Genomic DNA, 25,587 nt, shown 5'->3' on the forward strand with positions numbered 1-25,587 from the left:
ATTATAAGATTTTCCAGTGTTAAAATTTACTTTCAAGTATGATGATCAAGAAATAACAAGACACCAAACTTAGAAATGAAACAGTTTTTAATTTTCTCTGTTGTTTCTTGATCCACTGAAAATAATTTCTCAATGCAACACATTTAGGCAACTTTTTTGTCACTTTCTTCGGGTTCTACTTCTTTAGGCAATAATGACTCGATCTTTAGTAACAAACCTTCACTTGTTGAACTTCGAAGGAAAGCACGTACCACAAAGGGTCCTGAAAACAAAGACAAGAATCAATTTTCATTTTATTCCACAGATACCTAATGAGCAAATACAAACATACAACAAGAAACTTTATAGGACTCGTGTTATATTTTCACTTGAAAAGTACTGATATTACTGAACTATTATTTTGAATTATAACAAAGGGAAGATCGCTTCATTTCTAGAGTAGAAGACAAACTAGCTGTACCATAGTATATTAGAGATTTATAGATGAAACTACACATATTCACTAATAATTCATTTCTCTCTTTCAGAAGGTGATCACCTAGAATTTATTTCATTGCAAAGTCAACAGTAAAGGGAACAGGTGATGATATTTACATTTGATGGCAAGATTCTAAATATTTATTTAAAACAGCACAGATGCTAACTCTGTGTTACCAGACATTTAGTAAAATTCCTTAAAAATTAAAAAGCCTTTCATAAGAACAATGTTAAGGGACCCATTTCTCTTAAAATGGCAAAGAGAAGATAACTCCATTGCTTTTAGAGATTTACTGTTCATCATTCTACTCCTGATATAGGTTCAGAGGCTCCTATACTCAAAACAAAGTTCTCCATGAAAGAGAAGAATCTATACACACACAGTCACTAAGTACTATGGTCATATCTAGCACAACTGAATTAACAAATGAGGTATTTATTCACCAGTGTGTTTAACTCCCAAAGAAGGTTAAACATAACGTGAGATTGTGTTCTAATTATACACTTGGTTTATAAAATGAAACATGACAGATTCCTATAATGGTAAGCCTGTAAGTGCAGAGTCAATTGAGGGTTACAGACTCTTGCTTGCTTTCAAGCAGTGGAAAGAGAACACGTTTGCCTGAGGAAGGACTGTGAATGGCAGGTAATGCAGTGGGTGCGACACGTGTTCCTAGCCTATGACACAGCTTCCACGTCAAGTTCCACTGTTCTCCATGAATCACCCCATTCATAGATAGTGATTCTTGTGACATGATTAAAAACCTTGTTTTCTTTTCTAAAATAAATAAGATTAAGAAAGCCAACTGCTAGTACCAGTGACAAAGTGAATGGTCTGGCTTCAAAATACCATCTATCTCATAAATGACTTTAATTTCTGCTTAAACACTATTGTAAGTTTAAGGCAATCCGTTACAGTTTTCTTCCAAACTTTATTACATTTAATGGTAGAAATAATGTGGGAATTTATAAAGGTTTCACGATGTATTCCTTATTAATGTTAAAGAGGTCTCCTCTCCAAACAACTACAACTTCTTAATAAGGTCATTAGGAATCCTTTGGAGAATTAAATTGTATTTCTTTAATCCCTGGAAATATTATTGTTATTGCAGTTGCATATTAACTGGATTGTTTTCTTAATATTTTACATTTTTAAAGTATCACAGAGCTACAAGGAAGTCTACCCCAGAGAACCACTTACCCAAATTCAGCGGTCTTTGCCTACAAACTTCACTGATAACTGCTTGCAGATTGGCAGCTATCTGGTCACTTGACATATCCAGCTGAAAGAAAAGGATATATAACGTTAATGATGTGAAAGTGAGATGATAATACAATTTTTGATAACTGTATCAGTAGTTGTTCCGGACAGTTTTTTCAAATATTCAACTAGTGCAAATTATGTATTACGAGACCCTACTGTGAAAGAAAAAAACTTCCATAACTCTTTTTTCAGAATACTACATTAACATGTCTTTACATGTCAAGACTTAATTACCTTTTAGAACACATTATAGCAAAGTGTTTTAAAGTTGCTCCACTTGCGATTCCTTGAATTCCAAGTAATTTCCCCAAAGCATATCCTGGGGCAGAATACACCATTCCCCCCACCCCTTCCCTATCACCAAGGAATTAGTGATATTCTTTCTTCAAGTTATTTGTTTATTTTTTAAAAGAAACTAAGAAAATATTTAGAAGTTAATGCTTTCAAAAGTCCAAAATGAAACTACTTGACAACACACATTCACATAACATATCCCACACAGAGACATTTTCAAGATGCTATGCTAACACTCTAACTCTGCAGTAACAATTATCGTGCTACTTAGTAAAAGCTACAGTAAGTAAATATATAGTGAATGAGCCCTATTCATAAAACACCTAAACCCAGCACACACTTTCTTTGGAAAGTCCTTGAGTTTATCATTCAAATTCAGTGCATGTTATTCTTCTTAAATATACCAGTTAAAATCAGTTCTATTGCATTCCTATGTTTAGAGGATTTTGCACTTTGCCAAATGAATCCAGTTTTTAAAATTCATATAAAACTTATTAATAGTGTAATTGGCAAAAATTAGACAGTAAGAGTTCAAACAAGAATTCTATTTTCCAATGACTCTTGAGACCATTGTGAGAAATGTGGTACTTAAGCATAAAGAGAATTCCTCCTGAAACAAATTATTATCATCATCATCAGACAACATTTATTCGACATTCACTTAGGCATGATGCAGTACCAAACCCTAAATGAGAAGGTTTGGGCATTACTGGAGGAATTTTCACTTTATGCCAATCCACAAGTGGGAGTTTGGAGAGGGAAGAAATCAAGCAATGCTTAGTTCTCCTTATTAAATCCATAGAACTTATAGACTTTAAGTTGTATTGAAGTAAGTAGTTCACTGACAGACAGGGCACCTTACATTTGCTATGGTAAAAAAAAGAAAAGAAAACTAAACACCAAGAGTATCAACATGTGTCCTTTCATTCCTCTCTTAATTCTCCACTTTCCCTCAAAATGTCCTCCTTTCTATTATCAACTGAAGTAACCAACACAGCTCTAAGGAGTTCCTTTACCCTTTGTAAAGACCTATACCTACCTTAGATTTGGGAAAGCAATAGATACAAGAAAAAGCAAGAGGTCCAATATATCTTCCTTGATAGTTACAAGCTATACTGTTGGACTGTATATACTAAACTTCTCAGATTTTTGTAATTGTACTTTCTGCAGACTTATATTGCCATTCCTACAATAAGCTAACAACATAGGCTTTAGAAATGCAAAACAAAAAAAACAAACAACAACAAGAACAAAAAAGAAATGCAAAACAGATGCCTTCAATGGTTTCATTAAGTTTTAAAATATACAAATTGTTTTAAAATATAGTTTACACTTTTGTCCAAATTTTAGCACCTCTAGTTATCAGTACTATGTCCTCTACTGAATCTTAAAATATATTTTTAGCCATAATACCTCATTTTACTTTTTCTTTTAGATATTTTGTAAAATTACGAAAAAGATATATTTTATGGGCATAACTTTGGTTACACAGTTGACTACCGATGACAAGATAGCTATGTAAAAAACAAATGTATGCATGCATGCATGCATTTTATCAAAACTTGCATAGGAAATTTATTTGGGCCGACAATGATCTAGAGATAACTCAGGAAAGCTACATTTACAAGCTTCTCCATCTATATCTCAGTTGCTCTGTTCTTCCAGTAGTGCTTTTCCACAGCGTAACATTTTGTGGCCTGACAAAGGTAAGGAGGACCATTTTGAGGATATATTATCTGTTAGATTCTCAATAGCAGAGCATTAGACTTGGCAAAGCAGGAAAAAAGTGGGGGCGGGGGGAGTGGAACGGGTTGACCTTGAAGGCAGTATTGAACTATGTTAAGCATTGTATTTTTGTGTGTACATATGTGTGTATTTGAATATATAATAGTCACAACAGTACCTATATGTTTAGCTAAAGTGATTGTCCACTACAGGGCAAAATAGTTATTCCTTGTTCCGTAGCATAAATGTTTTTAAGAAAAGACTGATTTACTGAATCCTCCCTTCTGCTTAACATCCTTATTATATCAGAAATAATTCCCTAAGCAGACTAGATGGAAGACTTCCCAAAGATGTCAGGGTGGTGGCTCAATCGATACAGCTGAACTATACCTCTTTGCTTTAACTCTCAGATTTTCCTCTTTCTATGCAATTCCTAACCTTTGTCTTCAATCACTCTCTACCATTATGAGAAAACTAAAAAACTGTGGTTCTTAACCATTGTTTGTCCCTTTGAGATGCAGACATATGCAGGACAAACTACAGTCATGAGAGTGTCTAAGACAGTGATTCTTAAACTTTTTTCGGGTTATCAAACCTTGCTCCAGAAAAATGCACACAGGCACACAAAAATTTTAGCCTATGCTTTTAGGATCTTCAAGGATTCTTTGATTAAAAGAAAGGGGAAGAGAGAAGAAAGGCTCCTGAGGAAAGGGGCTCAGTTAAAAGGGCTACACTTTGAGAACCACCAGTGTCACTGTTTAATTCGGCTCAAATACTTTGAAGGACTAAGGACAACAGTATGGAAAAAGGATTCAACTTAATTTTCTACATTTTACAGAGGACAGAAATAAAAAAGAAAAAGCAAAGTATGTGTGCACAGTTTTTAAATAATCACATGTTCCACCTAAAGTGGCCAGCTTGTGTCACTGTAAATGTCGTAACAGCCTCTGGATGACTGATCATCTCTAGCTGGGAACTGCAGAGAGGACTGCTGCTTTGGATAAGCACTTGTTAGAACACCTGACCTCCAAAACCCCTTCCAAGTGCAATGTTCTAGGGTTACAAAAAGGGCAGCCTGGCAATGGTTTCTGCAGGTGGGCCAATACTCAATTCCCTTGACTCCTGAAAGTCTAAACCAAGAAAAGGAAGACAAGACAGTCTGTGTATCTCCTATACAACATTAAGTAATAGTAGTATTAGTAGTAGTAATAGTAGTGGCAGCAGCAGCGGCAACGGCAGCAGTAATAATAATAATAATACTAGAGCAGCTCTATTTATTGCGTGCTTACTCTAAGCCAAACTCTGTTCTAAGCATTACGTAGATATTCTCATTCATTTCTCCCAAGTATCCTAAAGACGGGAACCATTATCATTCCTCTTTTACAATTAGAAACTGAGACTTAGAAAACTTTGTAACTTATTCAAAAGCACCCACATGATAAGGAGTGGCCCAGCAGCTATGTGCGTGAGCTCTAAAGGCAGAGAAATGTGACTCTGAACCCCATTTCCACCATTTACTAGCTTGTGACCCTGGACACAGCTAGTAAGTGTTGGTAATCCTTATGAAAATTCAAGTGTCAGTTGTCTGGGAAACACAAATGAGTTGGTTATAAACTAAGGGGAGAAAAAGAGGAAACTAAGTGAAATACTGAAAGGGAAAGAATATACATTTAAGTGGGAAAAATATGAATTTTTCTTTCCACCTAATGAATCCTTTCCTACCTTCCCAGTTTTTAGATGTTAACAGCATACAATTCAGCAACATTTACTTGGCCTTCACTCTTTGTTGAGCAACATGCTGGGGACTAGGAACAGAAAGATGAGTAAGATACAAACCTTACCGTCAAGGAGCTTCCCATCTGGTCACTAAAATACAACACGACAGGTGCTACTCTAATCACATGAACAAAGTGCCACAAGGGTAGAGAGGAAGAAGTGACTGACTTTGACAGAGGAGGCTTCACAAAGGTTATATTTAAATTGAGTCTTAAAGGATGAAGAATTCTGAAGGACAAAGAGGGTCTTCTAGGCAGATGGAGCAGCATGAGGTAATGTGAGAACAGGCGGATCAGGTGACCAGAAGGCAGCTCACTGCATCTAGGCCCAGGGTTGCAAACTCAAATGGCCACAGTGGCCAGAGCAGGGAACATGCATGACGGAAGAGGACTGGGCTTGAGTGCATGTGCACACAGGACCCACGGGACACAGGCTGTGCATAGGTGGAGAGCACTGCTCCACAGGGAAGAGGCAGCAGCCGTTCAGTGCTAACAGAATGTTACACTGAGGGCTCTGAGGCCGGTTTATCAGAACTCTTGACTGGTGAAGAACAACTAGAAATCTGGATTTCTATGTGACATCATCTAGTTTTTAAATGCTGAATCAATAAAACAAAACAAGTCTGGGGGCCAAACTCAGCCTGTAAGCTGCCAATTTGTAACTCTAGACTTCAAGCTGCATCACTGAACATAACAGGAAATCCTGAATTTGAACTTGATATAGTGATTTGACACTAAATTATAAAAAGATCTGAATGTAAAGCTAAAGATTTTAGAATATATTCTGTCAACAGTGAGAAGCTCCTTAATGTTTTTAAGCAGACAAATGGTATTTCTGGTTTACGTTTTAGAAAGAATTTTAGAGGAAGGGTGTAAAACAGGAGTTGGCAAACTTTCTCTGTAAATGGTCAGACAGTAAATGTTTTGGGCTTTGCAGGCCTAACGGTTTCTGTCACAAATACTCAATTCTGCTGTTGTGGTGCAGATGTCATCATAGACAATACATAAACAAATGACCACAGCTGTGCTTCAAGAAAACTTTACTTTCAAAAACAGGTGGAGAGCTGGAAGTGGCCCACAGGCCACAGTTTGCAGACCTCTGGTGTGGAAGATAGACCAAAGGATGTCTGAGAAAGTGAATGGGCAAAAGAAACCATTACTTTTTGCTAAAGCAGAAAAGATTTTTGTTTTGTTGTGTTTAACAGAAAGCTTTGTTGGGTGCTGATGGACTTTTGGTATCCAACAATGCATCTACTATGCAGATGAGGCAAAAAAATGTTTTGTCAAGCTAAGAATTGCACTGCCATTTAAAATAAAAGTAGGAAAAATGCTTAGCAACTGTTTCAACAACTGCCATAAATTTTATATATGCACTTGAAACAAGATGTTGCATGGGGCCTTTCTGGAAGTTTCTTCAGGACTGATGACCAGGGCCTAAATCTGAAAGCAAAAAAGGCATGTAGTGCGTGCCCTATATTTTAAAGAAAGATGACAACAATCAAGGCCAAAAAGTTCTCACCATAATCAACAACCATGCTAAGTAGAAGCAGGCCAAGAGGCAAGGCTCCCAGAGGCTCTTGTGTAGAGACTGGGGGCACTGCCAGAAGAAGATACTAGCTTGCTGAACGTATGCTTGGAGGACATCAAATCAGTGCGAGCTGGCCACTGGCCAGAGAAGTGGCAACAACCAAAGCAGGGACCACAGATACAGGCAGACAAGAGGGGGCAGTTGCCTCTTCTCCCCATTCCCTTTGCTAAGCCTCTACCACAGAAGAGTTAGGCCTGGAACAGGGAGTGGGGTGACGTATTTAGAACTGAATCAAGTCACTGCAGCACTCTACAGTCTAGAGTGGGAGAAAGTGAGTGAAATTTTACTAAGCCCTCCCTGCTTCAGATCACGAGCTATAAAAGCCTGGTTCCAAATTGAACAAGGAAAATCTCTGGATATGAGATTACAGTTTTGAACTGAATCTCACTGCACTTTTAATGACTGAGAGCCACTAGAATTATGCCTGTCACCTAACATGCCTCTGCATAACAGAGAAGAAAAACTGTACATGGCACACTTGGAATCAGGGGATGGAGAAGACTATTTCATGTTTGTACTCCACTAAATTCAGACTTTTCAATAGAGCTGTACATTTACACATAGACTGTATTCTGTGCACATGAGAATTTATGTGAATTTATGTTCATAGGAATCATGGTTATAATAATGAGTGATACTGGAAACAATCTAAATGCCCAAGAAAAGGAGTAAAATTGAATAAATCACGATATATCCACAATACAGCTATGAAAATAATACTTTGTAAGAATTTTAATGATTTCGGAGAATATTCAAGATACAGTAATTAAGGAAACGAGAATAGAAAACTCAATATATAGTATGACAGCAATTACATAAAAAATAAATGCATAGTGCCTTGGAAATCTCCTCCCCTTTCCTAGAGCCCTGATGATATGCCTGCCTCCTACCCCTTAAAATTCATTTACTCCCCTCCCCTCAGGGAGAAGGTGTTTTTAGGGCTCGAGGCTTCCCTTTTCCATTCCTTCATCAAGGTTTCTGAATAAGGTTTCTGCTCTGCTACACACACACACAAATACATGCATAGAGAAAGAGCAGTAATGAAAAGCACTAAAATGTTACCAATTGCAATTTTAAAATAATGTTTATATTCTTACTTATGCTATTCAGTATTTTTCAAATATTATTATTATGTGCATGTTATCACCTGTTGATAAAAAAAAAAACAAACTAGTTTCAGTTTAGCATTTTAAACTATAAAACCAGTCCTTTAAGATGCTATAAATGACAAGGCATACTTTATTTCTTCACGTTTCCCTGAAACAAAATAAAAACCATTCTCACTGTTGGTACTGAGGGATAGACCCAGACCTCCACATCCCCCCACCACCATGGGTCCTAACAGCTAATTATGTTGTTACAGGCTTATATATATAATTATATTTTTTGAATTGAAAGGCAGTAAAAGTAACCTTTTTGGGGGTGTACAGTTCTATAAATTTTAACTCCTGCATATATTTGAGTAACTACTACCACAGTACTGGACACAGAACCCAAAAAATTCTTCCTCATCCCTCATGTGGCCTCTCTTAGCCACTCCTAATCCCTGGTAACTTTTCATCTCTTTAAAAATGTCATACAGATGGAATAATTATATGTAACCTTTGTTTTCTTTCCTCCATAATTTAAAAAATTATGGTAAAATATACATAAAATTTACCATTTTAACCATTCTGAAGTATACAGTTAATTGGCATTAAGTACATTCACATTGTTGTACAACTCTGACCACCATCTATCTCTAGAACTCCTTCTATCTCCTGCATCTAAAAGTCTGTACCCATTAAACACTAACTCCCCATTCCCTTCAACCCCCAGCCCCTGACAACTACCATTCTACTTTCTGTTTCTATGAACTTAACTGCTCTAGGTACCTCATATCACATCTGAAATCATATAATATTTGTCCTTAGAGTGTAGGAAGTGCAAGTGTCAGAATTTCCTTCCTTTTTAAGGCTGAATAATATTCTACTGTATGTACATATGCATTTTGTTTATCCGTCCAGCCTTAGATGGACACTTGGGTTGCTTCCACCTTTTGGCTATTGTGAACAATGCTGCTATGAACATGGGTATACATATACCTCTCTGAGTCCCTGCTTTCAATTCTTTGGGGTATATATCTATAAGCGGAATTGATGGATCTTATGGTAATTCTGTTTAATTTTTTGAGGAACCGCCATACCATCTTCCACAGCAGCTGTACCACTTCACATCCCCATCAGCAATGCTCCCCATTCTCGCCAACACTAATTTCTGTTTTTTTGGTAACAGCCATTTCAGTAGGTGTAGTGCAGCATCTCATTTGGTTTTAATTTGCATTTTCTTGATGGCTAATGATGCTGAGCATCTTTCATGTGTTTATTGGCTATTTGTATATCTTATTTGGAGAAATGTATGTTCAGATACTTTGCTCACTTTATCTTTTTATTATTGACTTATAAGAGTACTTTATGGGGCTTCCCTGGTGGCGCAGTGGTTGAGAATCTGCCTGCCAATGCAGGGGACACGGGTTCGAGCCCTGGTCTGGGAGGATCCCACATGCCGCGGAGCAACTGAGCCTGTGCGTCTGGAGCCCGTGCTCCGCAAAGGGAGAGGCTGCGACAGTGAGAGGCCCGCGCACCGCGATGAAGAGTGGCACCCGCTCGCCGCAACTGGAGAAAGCCCTCGCACAGAAATGAAGACCCAACGCAGCCAAAAATAAATAAATAAATTAAAAAAAAAAAGAGTACTTTATATATTTTATATACAAGTCTCTTATCAGGTATATATATAGTTTGCAGATATTTTCTGCCATTCAGTGGCTTGCCATATCATTCTGTTGATAGTGTCCTTTGATGCACAAAAGTCTTGTTTTGATAAAATACAATTTATCTCTTTTGTTACCTGTGCTTTTGGTGTCAGTATGTAACCTTTTGAGATACTTTCACTCAGGTTACAGTATGTAACCTTTTGAGACTGACCTAAATTGTTGTGTCTATCAATAGTTCACACCTTTTTTTATCACTGAGTCATACTCCATTATACGGACGTACCACATGTTTTTTTTTTTAATCCATTCACACATAGAAGGATAACTGAGTTTTTTCCATCTTTTGATGCTTATCAATACAGTTCCTATAAATATTTGTGTTCAGATATTTGTGTGAATGTTAAGTTTTGATTTCACCACAAATGTTTCAACTCTATGGGAATGGGATTGGTGGACCTTACAGTAAACGTATGTTTAGCTTTACAAGACACTATCAAACTGTTTTCTAGAGTGGCTGTACTATTTTGTATTCCAACCATCAATGTATGAGAGTTTCTCCATAATCTTGCCATTTTTTAAAAAAGTAATTTTCTGCACAATACTTCCTCCTTTCCTTTTGAGACGCCGATGATATGAAAGTTAGATCTTTGTTATCGCCCCATAGGGCCTTGATGGTCTTTTTTATTTTTTTTCCCAATCTTTCATCTCTGTTTTTTAGATTGAATAATTTTTAAGATCTACCTTCAAGTTCTCTGACTCTTTCCTCTGTCACCTCCATTAATTTCAGCTCCAGAAGTTAATACACAATTTTTATGAGATCCCTTTCCTAAGTACCCTGCCCCTTGATATCCCCAGTACTTTCTGGTTCCCTGGGGCTCTCCTTTTCAGCACTCTGCCCAGAAAGCTGAGGTTTTACTTACATTTTGCCTCTTACTTCCTCCAACTGTTTTGGCAGTGGGGGCCAACTGGCAGGAAGACAGAGAAGATAAGAAAAGGGTGCATGCCCCTACCTCTTGAGACCATAGATCCTCCAATCAGAAAGTAAGGCAGCCCCTTTCCTCAATTTTACACACCTGTGTCTTCCTCTGCACCCACTGTCACTGTGAGGAGCCATGATCTCTATTTCCCAAGCCTGAGGTACAGGGCTTCTCTTAGAGCTCTCCTGGGGCTCTCTCTGCCTGCATTGATGTCCGCTTCCCGGTTTCAGGCTATGTTGAGACCAGGCCATGTGACAACACAAAAGGAAAAATGGCAAACTCACCGCCAGTTTGGTGGTACTTCAAATTCTGGCCTTCCCTAATTCACCTGCTACTATTGACTTTTCAGAGTCTTCAAATAGCTGCTCCATGCATTCTGTCCAGGTTTTATAATAGGTGCACTCATTGAGAGAGATAGGGTGTCATGTGATTATTACACCATCTCACTTGGAACCAGAACTTCCCAGGCTTATGTTTTATATATTTATATTTTAGGATTGGCAAACTTTTTCTGTAAAGGACCAAAGAGTAAATATTTTAGGCTTGGAGGGTCACATATGATTTCTGTTGCATATTCTTTTTTTATACAACCTCTTAAAAGACCATTCTAAGCTCACAGGTGGTACAAAAACAGACCATAGAGCCATTGTTTTCCAACTCCTGTATTAGAATACATTATTTATCTCCAAGTATACAAAAATTCATGCAAAGACAAGTTGTAGTATGATTTATGCCTTACATCACTTTAACAAATCAATATCTTTACCAAAATCTACGGGCGCTGTAAGGCAAAAGCAGCCTTCATCATTGCTCATGATAAAGTTGTTTGAAAAATCCGTAATTTTGTGTTACATTTAATATATTTAATAACTCATAATAGGATTTTATAGATGTTTTATTGTTTACTGTAAATACTATACTACTAAATGTAATTATTTGTTTAGAAGTAACACTAATGAAAATTGCAGGGAATTATCTTTCAGATCCATTCAGTTTCTTCTACCAGGATTTGGATAAAGACAGAATTCAGTAAAAGCTATCATACTTATCACTGGTTTTTGAAATAAAGCTAAAAAAAGAAAGCTGTGTGTGCAGTATACTGACAATTACTTATTAACAAATGGGTTGGCAAACAAAGGAAAGCAAGTCAGTTTACTTCCCTACTGCGTGTTGTGTCACATATTTTTCATCATGTGTTATTCTATTGATCAATGATCACTACATTGTTGAGTTACTGCAATGAATTAAAAAGCAAAGTTAGCTGTTTCTCTCAAATGGTATGGTTTTTCTTATGCTATTATTTATATCTGATTGAAGGGGAGAGTCACACTTCCAATCCCAAAAGTTCTGGGAAATTAAAATCTGATTTCATGACAGTATAGATAAGAAAACTAAAAATGATAATAAACTATTTTTAATTCTAATATGCCTACTGGTAAGAACACTGATAAAAATCCATACAATGGATATACCCTAAAATACTACAAGGACTATTCATCCCAGTTAAATAAATATACATCTCTCACAATAAAGCATCAAGCAAAATGCTGGCACATACTGGGTCCAGGATAAACCTTATTTTCTCCTCTTTCTTAGCCCCATACTTTTAGAAATCTAAGATCTACTGCCAGTCTACTTCTTTTATTTTTAATGAGAACTAAAAAGTATAGAATTTGACTTTCATATTCTACAGTTTATTTTCCACCTTTAAATTTCCTTATCTATGACACAGTACACTGCAATATACCAAAAATAATGCAATGAAAGAAAAGTTAATCATCAACTGGAAGAAACGGAGGAAAAGGAGGAGGCGAAGTGGCAATGAGCCATGAGCCAATGAGCTGCCGCCTTGTATCCAACTATTGTTTTGTATCTAATTGATTTAAGCAATACTCCTTGCTTGCCGCTTTCTCAACTTGTGGATCTAGATGCTTCAAAATAAGGCTTCATTTTCCATGCGCTATACTATTCACACCTTGTTTAACTGAACTCCGACACATTCACTTTTCCTGTTCTAACATGTTCGCTAAATCTGAAGGCTAAATCTGAAATCATCAACACAAGATTTTACTATGCTTATATTCCCTTGCCCTGAACTTGTTTATTTTTGTTACCATATACATCTTTTATCAGCTGGCAAGTTGACAATATTCTTGCCACAAAACAATTCACTATTACACAAGCAAAACATAGTGATACACACCTATGAATGGAACATGTCTACAACTTTAAAAAGAGGGGGGAAAAAGCACATCAAAGACACTGCCTTTATATTAAGTATGTCAAAGATCCAAGTATATTTGAAACCCAGACAAGAAACACTAGTTAAATCAGGTCTTGGCATGATTTATTATAAACAGAAATCTGAGATGTCCTATCCTCTGTTTTTTTATTTTTCTTTTAAGAAAATGGTTTGATTTGCCAATAGCATTATTATTTACAAGTCCTCAAAATCTGGATATTTACATGATTGTAAAAGGGTTCCAGTTGTTTTTCCTTTAATGCTATGATAACCATTCATGTCAAAGCTAGGCTATTATATTACATTTAAAAGATGTTCTTCAAAATTTCAATTATATTTAATGAAGTTTTTAGAAGTCTTCCTCAATCCAAATTATTTAAGATTTTATGTTCTAATTCCATATTAATAAATTAAAAGAAAAGAAATAGCAATAGTTTCTAAATCAAAACAGAACAAGTGGCATACATATTTTGAAAGTACAGTTTCTTTAGAATACTTTACTCTTTTATTTACTTAAGTTAATTTCACAGGATACTAGTAGGAATCTGTCTTGTGATATAAGAAAATAAATAGGAAAAGTAGGACTCCACTCACTCACAGGAGGAATCAATGTTTCATAATAAACTTACTGACGCCACTAATTTGGAATTAGTAATAATTCAAAGACTGTCAAATATGTTTTAAAAGTTTTATGATGTAATGAATGTGAATGTAATGAATATGATGTAATGAATGTGATATAATGAATGTGAATTAAGATTACAGAAAAATATTTAAACATCTTTAGAGAACATTTACATTAAAAACACTGTTTAATATAAACCACTGATTTGTTAATTATATAGCATAATTAACTGAGGCAGCATCTATCAAGCAACATTTTTGGATTAGATACTCTATGTTATCAGTTAGTTGTATTTCATTGAAAAACTAGTCTGTGGCATTCACTTTCAACTAATTCACATTAATTTTCCCATAAATTTAATTCTATTTTTCATGTCTTTCCAACATGTAGGTGGATGAACAAGGAGGTAGGGAAGAGTAGAGAAGAGAAAAAAAAAGAGATACAGAAAAAGAAAATAGAAAAGAAAAACTTCAGAGAGCTATTAAAAGAAGGAAAAAATAAAAGGAAAGAGAAAGAGGGAGGAAGGAAGAAGGAAGGGAAAAGGGAGCCTGAAAACAAGTATCAAAAACAAACTACATTAAAAAAAAAAACCCTACAAATAATAACAATTATTTTTAAATCATGTCAAATAATTTTCATCAAAGTACCAGAAATGAACTAACTCTTCATCCAGAGACTGAAAGAGTAAAACAACCATGAATGTTCAAATGGGAAGGAAAATATTACAAAGCTGCTCAAAAGCCTATTATAATTATTCTTGAATTAATCCTCATCTAATCTCCTGCCTAGATTGGTGGCCAGAATTCGGAGAGCCAGGTAAGGGAAGAGGACTGGGTGGGGAGGAGGGAAGGATTTCTCAACATTCCATATACATATATTCACTTAATCTCCCTGCTTTCAATTTTCTCAACTCCTGATCTCCCCCAGTAAGAGACCTTTGTTTTAATCTTTCCCACCATCTGCTAGCATGGGAAAGGGCAGTTACCCAGGGTCATGAAATATGTAAAAATCTTCAGGAGTTTTCAACTAATCCTATTTCAGAGGGTTCTTGCCCCATCCCCACACATACCATTAACACTCAGTTCCAGAGATATCTAGAGCCAGATCCTAGCCTTTTTAAAGATCCTGAAATTTAAATTATATTAATATTTTGGCTTTCTCCATTGCTGACTTAAGATTTGACATTTTCTAATCAGTTACTACTGTGGTATGCATTCAATCCACCTTTACCTGGAAGCCTCAGAGCACATGTTATTTTCAAGTGTCCATGTGATACTTGGAAAAAGAATATTAATCTTACACTATGGGCCACAATGAAAGTCTCGAGGAATTTTTTAAAAGTAGAAACTAAAAAGGATGCAGTCTTCAACCATAAGGCAGTCAAACTAGGATATAGCAAAAATTTAAAAAGTCAAAAAAGGTTCCAAAATTTTAAAATACTCTCCCAAATAAGAATAAAAAGTCCCATGGCAGATTATTTAGAAAATAATGACAAGAAAACTAAATATCAAACATGTAATTAGAGGCAAATTCACAAATTTAAACTCTTATTAAGAAAAAAAAAAACCTCACAAACCTCATATAAAACTTAGAAAATTAGGGCTTCCCTGGTGGCGCAGTGGTTGAGAGTCTGCCTGCCAATGCAGGGGACACGGGTTCGAGCCCTCGTCTGGGAAGATCCCACATGCCGCGGAGCAACTGGGCCCGTGAGCCACAACTACTGAGCCTGAGCGTCTGGAGCCTCTGCTCCGCAACAAGAGAGGCCGCGACAGTGAGAGGCCCGCGCACCGCGATGAAGAGTGGCACCCGCTTGCCGCAACTGGAGAAAGCCCTCGCACAGAAACGAAGACCCAACACAGCCAAAAATAAAAATAATAAATAAATAATAAATTAAAAAACTTAAAAAAAAAAAAACTTAGAAAATAACAAATCTCAAGATAATATAATAAAGAAAAAGAGCAAATCAATAATTTATAAATAGAAAAAAATAGCAATAATTTCTAAAAACTATACTAAAAAACAAAAGTACTTTAAAAAACATACACAGGATAGCACAGGGAACTATATTCAATATCCTGCAATAAACCATAATGGAAAAGAATAGGAAAAAGAATGTATATATATGTATAATGGAATCACTTTGCTGTACAGTAGAAATTAACACATTGTAAATCAACTATTCTTCAATAAAATAAATGTTTAAAAAACATATACAGAAGAATGTCCTATTTTAGGTTATGCATATAAATTATGCATATAAAATATTTGCATATTTTGTATGCAAATAAAAGTGTTATGATGAATGAAGTGTTATGATGTCTGCAACTTAAAGTGGTTTAGAAAATATAAAAGAATATCTACTATTTTCTCTAAGCAAACTACTTATACTAGTTTTTCTAAGCAAATGTGACAAAACTGGTGAATCTAGGTGATGAGTATATAGGTGTTTGTTATACTATTCTTTCAACCTTTCCATTCATTTAAAATTTTCCAAAATAAAAAACTGAGGAAAAAGATATGCTGACATTGAGGGTATTTAAAAATAAGAGCTTAAGCTCTTTCAAGTAAGAGCTTAACTAAGCTTTATTAAGCAATAAATTCCAAGAAAATGTGTAATGTTTCATTATTTTCTTACCTAAAATGTTATGTGATTTAATTTCTCTTTAGATTTTCTTTTCTAAAGTGCTATGAACCAAGGAGTCCCCAATGCTCTAAGATAAAATGAAGACAGATCATCAAGATTCCTGATTTTATGGTGTTTCAGAAAATATTACAGTGAAAAGTCATTTTTAAAAGCTTGTATGTACATGTATACTTGAATTACTTTGAAGTGAAAAATTAAAACAGAAAAAGTTGATTGGACATGATCCTATAGAGATTTTGTAAGCATTTAAGAATAAAAATATGTAGATGTTTTAATTGTGTAAATATAAAAGCTGGTATGCAGAAGTCATTCTTCTTTGTACTTATTCATTTTTAATGTTCTATAAAGTGAAATGTGAAGTAATATTTCCCTAGATAAATGGTTTTATGTGGATTTCAATCATATTCTAACTCAAATATCTGCATAAATATCAGCTTCAATAAAAAAAAAAAGAAAAAGTTGATTGGAAATATAGCAGGTCACTAAACATTCTTTTGAAAGTGTGGAAAATCCCACTAAGTTTCTGTGCTGACACCAAAGCACTTATAAAGGGGCCAAAACTACAAAAAATGATCTGAAACTGAGTAGATTTTATAGTACACTGCACCCTTTAAAAGGTCCATTGTGCATTATAACACAAATCTACGTTTTTATCCTCAAACTTTATCTAACTTTACTAATCCCAGAAGATTTCTAGGTTAGACTTGATTTGAAAATCAAAGTCTAAAACCCATGAAAACTACAGTAACTATTTCTACATATGTGAGATTCTACTGAACTGGATTCAGACATAAAATTAGTTGCTACTTGAAAACATATATACAGAAACATGGGTCAAATTTTATAGGTTCTTTTAGGAGTGTATATAATAGGCCATGAGAGTCATAATTTATTATGGTATGAAATACTATGATAGGTTAAATACATCAAATAGGCACATTCCAAATTTTCCTTTAAACTACAGTTCATGTCCTTTCTTCTTGATAAATGCTCCCTACTACAAGTCCTAATGTACCGTATTTTACAGCTGTAGAATTTTTTTCCTAGTGAAAAGTTCTATGTCTTGATCTCCACCACTCTCAGCAAATGAAACCTAACAACAACACTATCACCTTTGATTTTAAAATATGTGAAGCAGTCAATATTAACAAAAGTGAAAGAAGGAAGAGAGAGAGAACATTTTAGTTTTTGACAAATATAATGATATTATGTGTGCCTCTGTAAAATGGCAAAGTCAACATTAATAGAAACTTGGAAAGAACTTTTACCTTATAATAAAGGACAAGTTAAGAAAACCAGTCAACAATGGGACTGGCTTACAATTACACTTACAAGTGATCTCGAAAAGTAGGCTGGAGGCCAAGATTCTTAAATCAAACAAGCAATCTATCAGTGAGAAAAAACAAAGCATGTTTCTGAGAGCCTCATAGCTGACATAAAATGGATTTGTGGTATGTTATAAAATACTAACAGACACCCTTTGAAAATTACTTCAAAGTCATCATTCTGGCAGGTTTCTGCTATAATATCTGGACACTGTTTAGTTTTTTTGTGTAATGTCAAAATATACACCTGACTAAGCATTCCTATAATGAATAAAGGACAAGATTCTTAATTCTGACTCTCATTTTGTGAAATCCCAGGAATGAAAATTTTCACTTTCAATATTACTTCTAAGGACTGTTTGAAAAGTTTAGTGTAAATTAAATTTTTATAAAATAAAATATTGATTCACCATATATAATATATATTTTTAAAGGGTGTTTAGGCTGTAACATTTCTGGAAGGACAAGATGAAACTATTAATAGGAGTTCCATAAGAAAACAATTGCAGAGAGATGGGATTTAGTGTTCCCTTATACATTTTTGTAAACTGCTTGAATTTAACCAAGTGAATACATTAATTTGAAAAATTTTAAATGTCAACAGGTTTATCTGGGCAGCAGAATTATAACTATGATATTGTTTTCTAAATACTAAACTCAGATTAATCATTTGTAAATTATCTAATTACTACCTGAAATTAAACTGCTATTTAGAATATATATACTGAGACACATTATGTCTCAAGTTCATTTTTTGAGAATCTGCCTTAGTTTCATTTCTATTTCGTGGAAAGAGTCATAATTTAAATTTTTAAAAAACTTAAGGTCCAGTTGAAGAAATGTGCTTTTTCTCCCCTGTAAACCTTTATTTTTAGTTTTATGCTTTAAGACATTTCCCTTGAACCTGATCACTTAGCAACTCACTTTTATCCCAACCAACTTATTCTTCGTGCCAAGAGAGAAAATAAATGGTGATTGCATAACAGCAATATAAGAGACTGAAAAATAAAATATTCCAATAATAGTCTGTTCTGTCAGCATGATGTTCAATATATCATCTGAATGACATTTTCATTGATATGAGTATTTTATCTGATAGTGCGTGTAGACATAAACAATTTCATGAATATGTAAACTACAGGTACAAATGGTAGGAAAGATTAAGAAGGAAACTAATTTACCTGCAAGTAATGCAGACAAATGTTAGATACTGGCTGGCTATAAGAGCATTAGTAAAGTTCTGATATACAAAGGCATTAGTGGTTGAGTTCTAATAACCAAGATGCTAATCCTCAAGTAAGATAATTAAGAAAGATCATTCAACTGATTGTATTTATCACTTTGATACAGAAGAAAAACCAGCTTAAACTACTCAAGATCAATTTCACATTACAGCAGTATTAGAACTGGATCCTGAAGCAATGTGGCAGTACAGAATTATAACAAGGGAATTCTAGGTGATTTAACTAAAGTAAGATAGTCTCTCCCATACAAGCAAATAAAAACACAAAACTAATATATTTCACTCTCCCTCAAAACATCTTTCTAGATTAGGAGTCAGCAAAACTTTTCTCTAAAGATCCAGACAGTAAATATTTTAAGCTTTGTAGGTCACATATAATCTCTGCAAACTCTTTGTTTTGCTTGTTTTTTAAAACCATTTAAAACTGTAAAGACGATTCTTAGGTCACAGGTTATTAAAAAAAAAACAGGCCACAACTGGATTTGGTCCATGGCCATACATGGGTTTGTTGACCCTGCTCTGGATAGGCCCCTTTTATCCAAAATGAGGCGGACCCTGAATGGGCATATAAAGCTGTCAGTGCCCCTTCATCTGCACACTCATCCTAAATCCAATCCTTGTATCATATAGGTGGCAACAACAGAAACAAAGCAACAACAAAAATAAAGCTTTAGTATTTCCAACTATATAATAAGAATAACATCACTCGTGGAAATCGCCAACTTTTAAGGAAGATATATTACTTTGCTTTGAAATCTTTTAAAAAAAATCTGTTACCTCTGATAATTATAAAAATAAATATTTTTATGGAATAGTTATATTGTATTAGATACAATTGTAGATAGATTTTTATTCCTTTTTCAACAACTTTATTGAGGTATACTTGATAACTTTATAGAGGTATATTTTGCCTATTATGTTATTCACCATTTTCTAATTTATAATTCAATGATTTTTTAGTACGTTTATCAACCAACACCATAAATCAGTTTTAAAACTGATGATCCCTGAGGCACATTTACTGTTAATGCCTGTTTCCTCCCACCCCCTCGCCCCAGGCAACCACTAATCTACTTTCTGTCTTTATAGTTTCACCCTTTTTTTGGACATTTCACATAAATGTGTTTTCTGCATCTGCTTTCTTTCACTAAGCATAATGTTTTTGAGGTTCATCCACATCATAGCATGTATCCATAGTTTGTTCCTTCTTATTGCTAAACAGTATTCCAAGGGATATGTTGCACATTCTTAAAGTGTCAATTTATTAAGTTTTGACATATGTATACACTCAAACCATCACCAGTCAGGATAACAAACATGTCAATCATCCCCAAAATTCCTTGTGCTCCTTTGTAATCCCTCCTCCCCACCCCATCCCAGCCACCTTGTCCCCAAGGCAACTACCAGTCTAGTTTCTGTCACTATACATTACTTTGCATTTGCCAGAATTTTACATAAATGGAATCACACAGTATGTACTCTTTTTTTTCTGGCTTCTTTCATTCAGCATGATTTTTAAAAAATTCATTCATGTTAAAGCATGCATCAACTGTTTCTTTTTATTACTGTATTAAAGAATATTCAATTGTATAGACATAAAAAAGTTTGTTTATACATTCACCTGTCAATGGACATGTGAAATGTTTCTGGGTTTTGGCTATTACAAATAAATCTGATATATTTGTTTACAAATCTTTGCATAACCATATGTTTCCATTTCTCCTGAGTAAATATCTAAATGTGAAGTAGTGGGATCATATAGTAGGTGGGTATTAAACTTCTTAATCTACCAAACTGTTTGCCAAAGAAGTTGCATCATTTTACATTCCCACAGCAGCATATGAACATTCCAGTTGCTCCACATCCTCACCAACATTGGTATCATCAGTCTTTTTAATTTTAGTCATTCCAATAGATGTGTAATGATATCTCATTGTGATTTTAATTTGTATTTCCTTAACAACTACAATAATGTTGAGCATCTTTCAATGTGTTTGTCATCTGTCTGCCATGTGTTTGTCACCCCTTAGTGAGGTGTGTTCAAATCTTTTGATTTTTAAAACTGGACTGTTTTATTGTTGAGTTTTAAGAGTTCTTTATATATCGTGGATTTATCAGACAGATGATTTACAAATATTTTATCCCAATCTGCAATTTACCTTTTCATTCTCTTAACAGTATCTTTTAAAGAGAAAAAGTTTTTAATTTTTAAAAAGTACAATTTATCAAGCTGCTCTTTTGTGGATCATGCTGTTGGTGTCATATCTAAGAAATTATTCCCTGACCCAACATTTTCTTCTAGAAGTTTTATAATTTTAAGCTTTACATTTAGGTCTTTGACACATTTTGAGGTAATTATATATGGTATGAAGTGTGGATCAAAGTTCATTTTATCAGATACAGATATCTAATTGTTCCAGTGCCGTTTGTTGAAAAGACTTGTTTCGCCATTAAAAATGCTTTTGCATCTTGTTTTAAATCAGTTGTCCATATGTGTTTTGTCCTTTTTTTTTTTTTTTTGGACTCTCTATTCTACTCCATTGATTGTTTTGTCTCTTTTGACATCAACATCACATTGTCTTAATTCCTGTAGCTTTATAAATCTTGAAATCAGATAGACCTCCAACTTTGTCCTTTGTTAAAGATGTTTCGGCTAGTCTAGATCCTTTGTATTTTCACATGAATTTTAGAATCATGTCAATTCTACAAAAAACCTTAATGGGATTTTGACTGAGAATGTACTGCATCTATACATTACTTTGGGGATAACTGACACCTTAACAATATTAAGTTTACTAATCCCTGAACATAGTTCATTCCATCATTTATTTAGATTTTCTTTATTTAATTTCTCTCCACTATGTTTTGAAGTTTCCAGTGTATGGATCTTTCACATCTTTTGTCAGATTTATCCCTAAGTATTTCATATTTTCTAATACCACTATAAATGGCATTCCTTACTTTTAAATTTTAATTTGTAAATGTTCATTGCTGTTATATAGAAGCAAACTGATTTCTGTATATTGATCTTGTATCCTTCAACTTACTTAACTCACTTCCTTGTTCTAGTAACTAGATCATGTCATCTTTTGAAAAATGAGTTTTACTTCTTCCTTTCTAATCTGATGCCTCTTTTTTTTGCCTGACTACACTACTTAGAATCCCTAGATTAATGTTGAACAGAAGTGATGAGAGTGGATATCCTTATCTTGTTCCTGATCTTAGGAGGAAAGCATTCAGCCTTTCATCACTATGATATCAGCTGTTGCTTTTTCTTAGATGCCCTTTATCTGGTTGAGGACATTAACTTCTATTCCTAGTTTGCCGAGACATTTTAGTCAGGAACAAGTGTTGGATTCTGTCAAATGTTTTCTCTGTATCTACTGAGATGATCACATGACTTTTGATTTTTAGTTTGTTAATGTGGTAAATTATAATGATTGATTGTTGAATGTTAAACTAACCTTGAATTCCTAGGATAAGCCCTACTCGGTCATGATATGCTATTCTTTTTATACATTGCTGGATTCTATTTGCTAAAGTTTAGTTTATAATTTTAATATCTACATTCATGAATGATGCTGGACTGTGATTTCCTTTGTCTGGTTTTGGTATCAAGGTGATGCTAATCGCTTTAGGTGGGAGAGTAAATCAGGTCCGTGTTACTCCATCTTAGCCAGAAGTAGAATTCTGTTTAATAGTTATTAGGTCATTATCTCATCTACTCCTTCCTAATCTAGAAAGTATATATCATTATCAACATCATTTTACATATAGGGAAAATGGGGAATGGGGAAAAACTGAGCCTCAGAGAGCAAGGTAACAGAGTTCTAATCTGGAACTAGGATTTGAATCCACACATATGAATCTAAAACCCCTTCTCTTAACCCCTTACTATTTAAATAGTACTCAGGGGCTTCCCTGGTGGCGCAGTGGTTGAGAATCTGCCTGCCAATGCAGGGGACACGGGTTCGAGCCCTGGTCTGGGAAGATCCCACGTGCCGTGGAGCAGCTGGGCCCGTGAGCCACAAGTACTGAGCCTGCGCGTCTGGAGCCTGTGCTCCGCAACAAGAGAGGCCGCGATAGTGAGAGGTGCGCGCACCGCGATGAAGAGTGGCCCCCACTTGCCACAACTAGAGAAAGCCCTCCCATAGAAACGAAGACCCAACACAGCCATAAATAAATAAATAAATAAATAGTACTCAGAAAAGATCCTCTTGAGGCACACAGATTAATTTCTTTTTCATTAAGAAAAAGCATTATATCTCTAAAAGACCCAGGTAGTCTGGTCTGGAGCCCATGTCTTAATCACTATGGTATTTGTTAAAAAGAATGAATGAGATGCCATGGTTTCTTATACACTGAGTTAGGATCTATATAAACTATTAACTACTCAATATACTGAAAACATTACTTAAGAAAAAAGATACATCTGGGAAGAAAGAGTCTTATAAAGATACTTTACAGACCTAAACAGTCCAACTAAAACAGTAACAGTAGGTGTTATCATTCTAAAATTTTATTTAATCTTTGATACCACATTGTGAAATAGATATTACTATATAAATTTTACAGATGAGGAAATTTGAGACACAACAACATTAAGAAACTTGTTTGGGAGGAGGGGCAATATAGGAGTAAGGGGTTAAGAGGTACAAACTATTAGGTATAAAATAAGCTACCAGGATATATTGTACAACATGGGGAACATAAACAATATTTTATAATAACTATAAATGGATTATAACTTCTAAAAATTGTGAGTCACTATATTGTACACCTGTAACTTATATAATATTGTACATCAACCATACTTCAATTAAAGAAACATTTAAAAAAAAAGAAAAGAAACTTGTCTAAAATCTGCCATCCCTTAAGTAGCAGAACAGGTATTCAAGCCCAAGTCTCTACAGCTCTAGAATAGTCTCTTAAAATTTGTATTTGGTTTTCTGTTTGTGTTTCACATTGCAATGTTGCCATCCCTGAGAAACAAGACACACTGCCAAGGGCCTTCTGGGAACAAGGACATTCCAACATCAGATTCAAGCAGAGCTCAACGCCAACTGAATTAGAGCTAAGCTTTGATGATAATGAAGGCGATGGGGGGTTTCCCAATCCCTGACTGGATTAAACTTGCTTTGCCCCCTTTCTAAAGCAAGTTTTCCTTGCATAAAACTAGATAAGTTCCTTTTACATATTTCTGATGATTTACAATAGGCACAGCTCAATGAGTTTGGACTGCTAGTGGTGGGCTATAATGCAGAACTGCTCTCAGGAGTAGGATGGGAGGAGGAATAATAGCTCTTCAAATAACTCCAGTCATGAGGCAAAACAGGCTAAAGAGCCTGGACTCTTGAGGAGACTCCCAAGGTTTAAATACCAAGTATGCCTCATACTAGCTGTGAGACACTGCAAAAATTACTTAACCTCTTTGGGCTTCCATTCCTTCCTCTAAAAATTAGGGATGATAACTTACCTCTTATAGGGTTCAGGATTAAAAGACAGAATATATGAAAAATGTCTGGAATAATGCCTAGCACTTGGTAGGCACTGTTTAAATTTGGCTAACAATATTATTATTACTCCTATAGTTACTGCACAGGAAAAAATTACATACATTAAATAGGCACGTTAGAAATTCTGTAGGATTAAGAAATATTAGCAAAAAACTATATCTTTTGAAACACAGTCCTATAAAAATCTGATTTATCTATATTAGTGTCCCAAAAATGGCTTTGGAAATTAATTTCCAGCATCTTCTATAAGTGGGCAAACAGCTTTTAAAACACAAGCAGGGATAATCAGAAACAATTCATTAAAATAAAGCAAATTACTCAATTCCATTAAAGTAGTATTAAATACTTACTACGGACTCAGCATTATGCAATACTCTATAAGGTACATGTAAGATCTAGACCCAACTCCCAAAATGCTTAAAATATTAGCAAAAATAACAGAGAATAGACTAATAAGGCAAAGTACAAGTAAATGTCAGAGAGTGGCACATAACTCTAGAAAAGAAGGAATTCTAAAGCACTACTAAAATTTATGAATTCAACCTATAAAAAAAAAATCTATGTATATATTTAGTGCCACTCCTAATGCTACTGACAAGGACAAGTTCAAAGGGCTGGTATGTTATAAGTTATTAATGAATCACTTAAGCAAAAAATAAAAGGGGTTACTGAATAATTTTCACTGTAACTTACTGTTGCTATTTTGGTCTCCAGAAAGTTCTCCCTTTCTTCATCTACCTTAATTTCATGTCCAGTTTTAAATAATTCAAGCATTTTGGGGATGTCTCGGCCAATGGAATCTGGTTAGAAAAGGAGAAAATCCAAAGTTATCATTATATCTAAACAAGTAGCAAAAATTACTGAATAAGAGAAACATTCAACCAAGTTAAGATATAAAAAATGATTTCTGGCAGACAGACTTTAGGGTGGCCCAATTCCTGGTGTTCATGCCTTTGTGTGATCCCTTCCCCTTGCATATGGATGAGAGCTGCAACGTGCTTCTAAGCAAGAGACAGTATGATTATGCATACCTGATTACATTACATAAAACTGCAATGCCTATCTTGGAGGAGTCTCTCTTCCTACTGGCTTTGAAGAAGCAAGCTACAATGTTGTGAGGTGGCATATGGAGAGAGCCAT

At 34.9% G+C, this 25,587-nt stretch overlaps 1 protein-coding gene across 2 annotated transcripts in view; it reads right to left on the reverse strand.

Moving 5' to 3' along the window:
- Positions 1 to 69: 69 nt before the first annotated feature.
- Positions 70 to 25,587, reverse strand: part of MRPL1 (mitochondrial ribosomal protein L1) — a 59,851-nt gene continuing 34,333 nt past the window's right edge. For both annotated transcript variants that reach the window (XM_059924015.1, XM_059924014.1), the window contains exons 7-9: positions 25,141 to 25,247; positions 1,679 to 1,760; positions 70 to 262 (exon numbers count right to left, since the gene is read on the reverse strand). In XM_059924015.1, coding sequence (XP_059779998.1) covers positions 144 to 262; positions 1,679 to 1,760; positions 25,141 to 25,247 — 308 coding nt within the window. In that variant the 3' untranslated portion in view covers positions 70 to 143. The remainder of the gene's footprint in view (positions 263 to 1,678; positions 1,761 to 25,140; positions 25,248 to 25,587) is intronic.

This window comes from Balaenoptera ricei, chromosome 5 (genome assembly GCF_028023285.1).
Source record: "Balaenoptera ricei isolate mBalRic1 chromosome 5, mBalRic1.hap2, whole genome shotgun sequence".
Taxonomy (NCBI): Eukaryota; Metazoa; Chordata; class Mammalia; order Artiodactyla; family Balaenopteridae; genus Balaenoptera; species Balaenoptera ricei.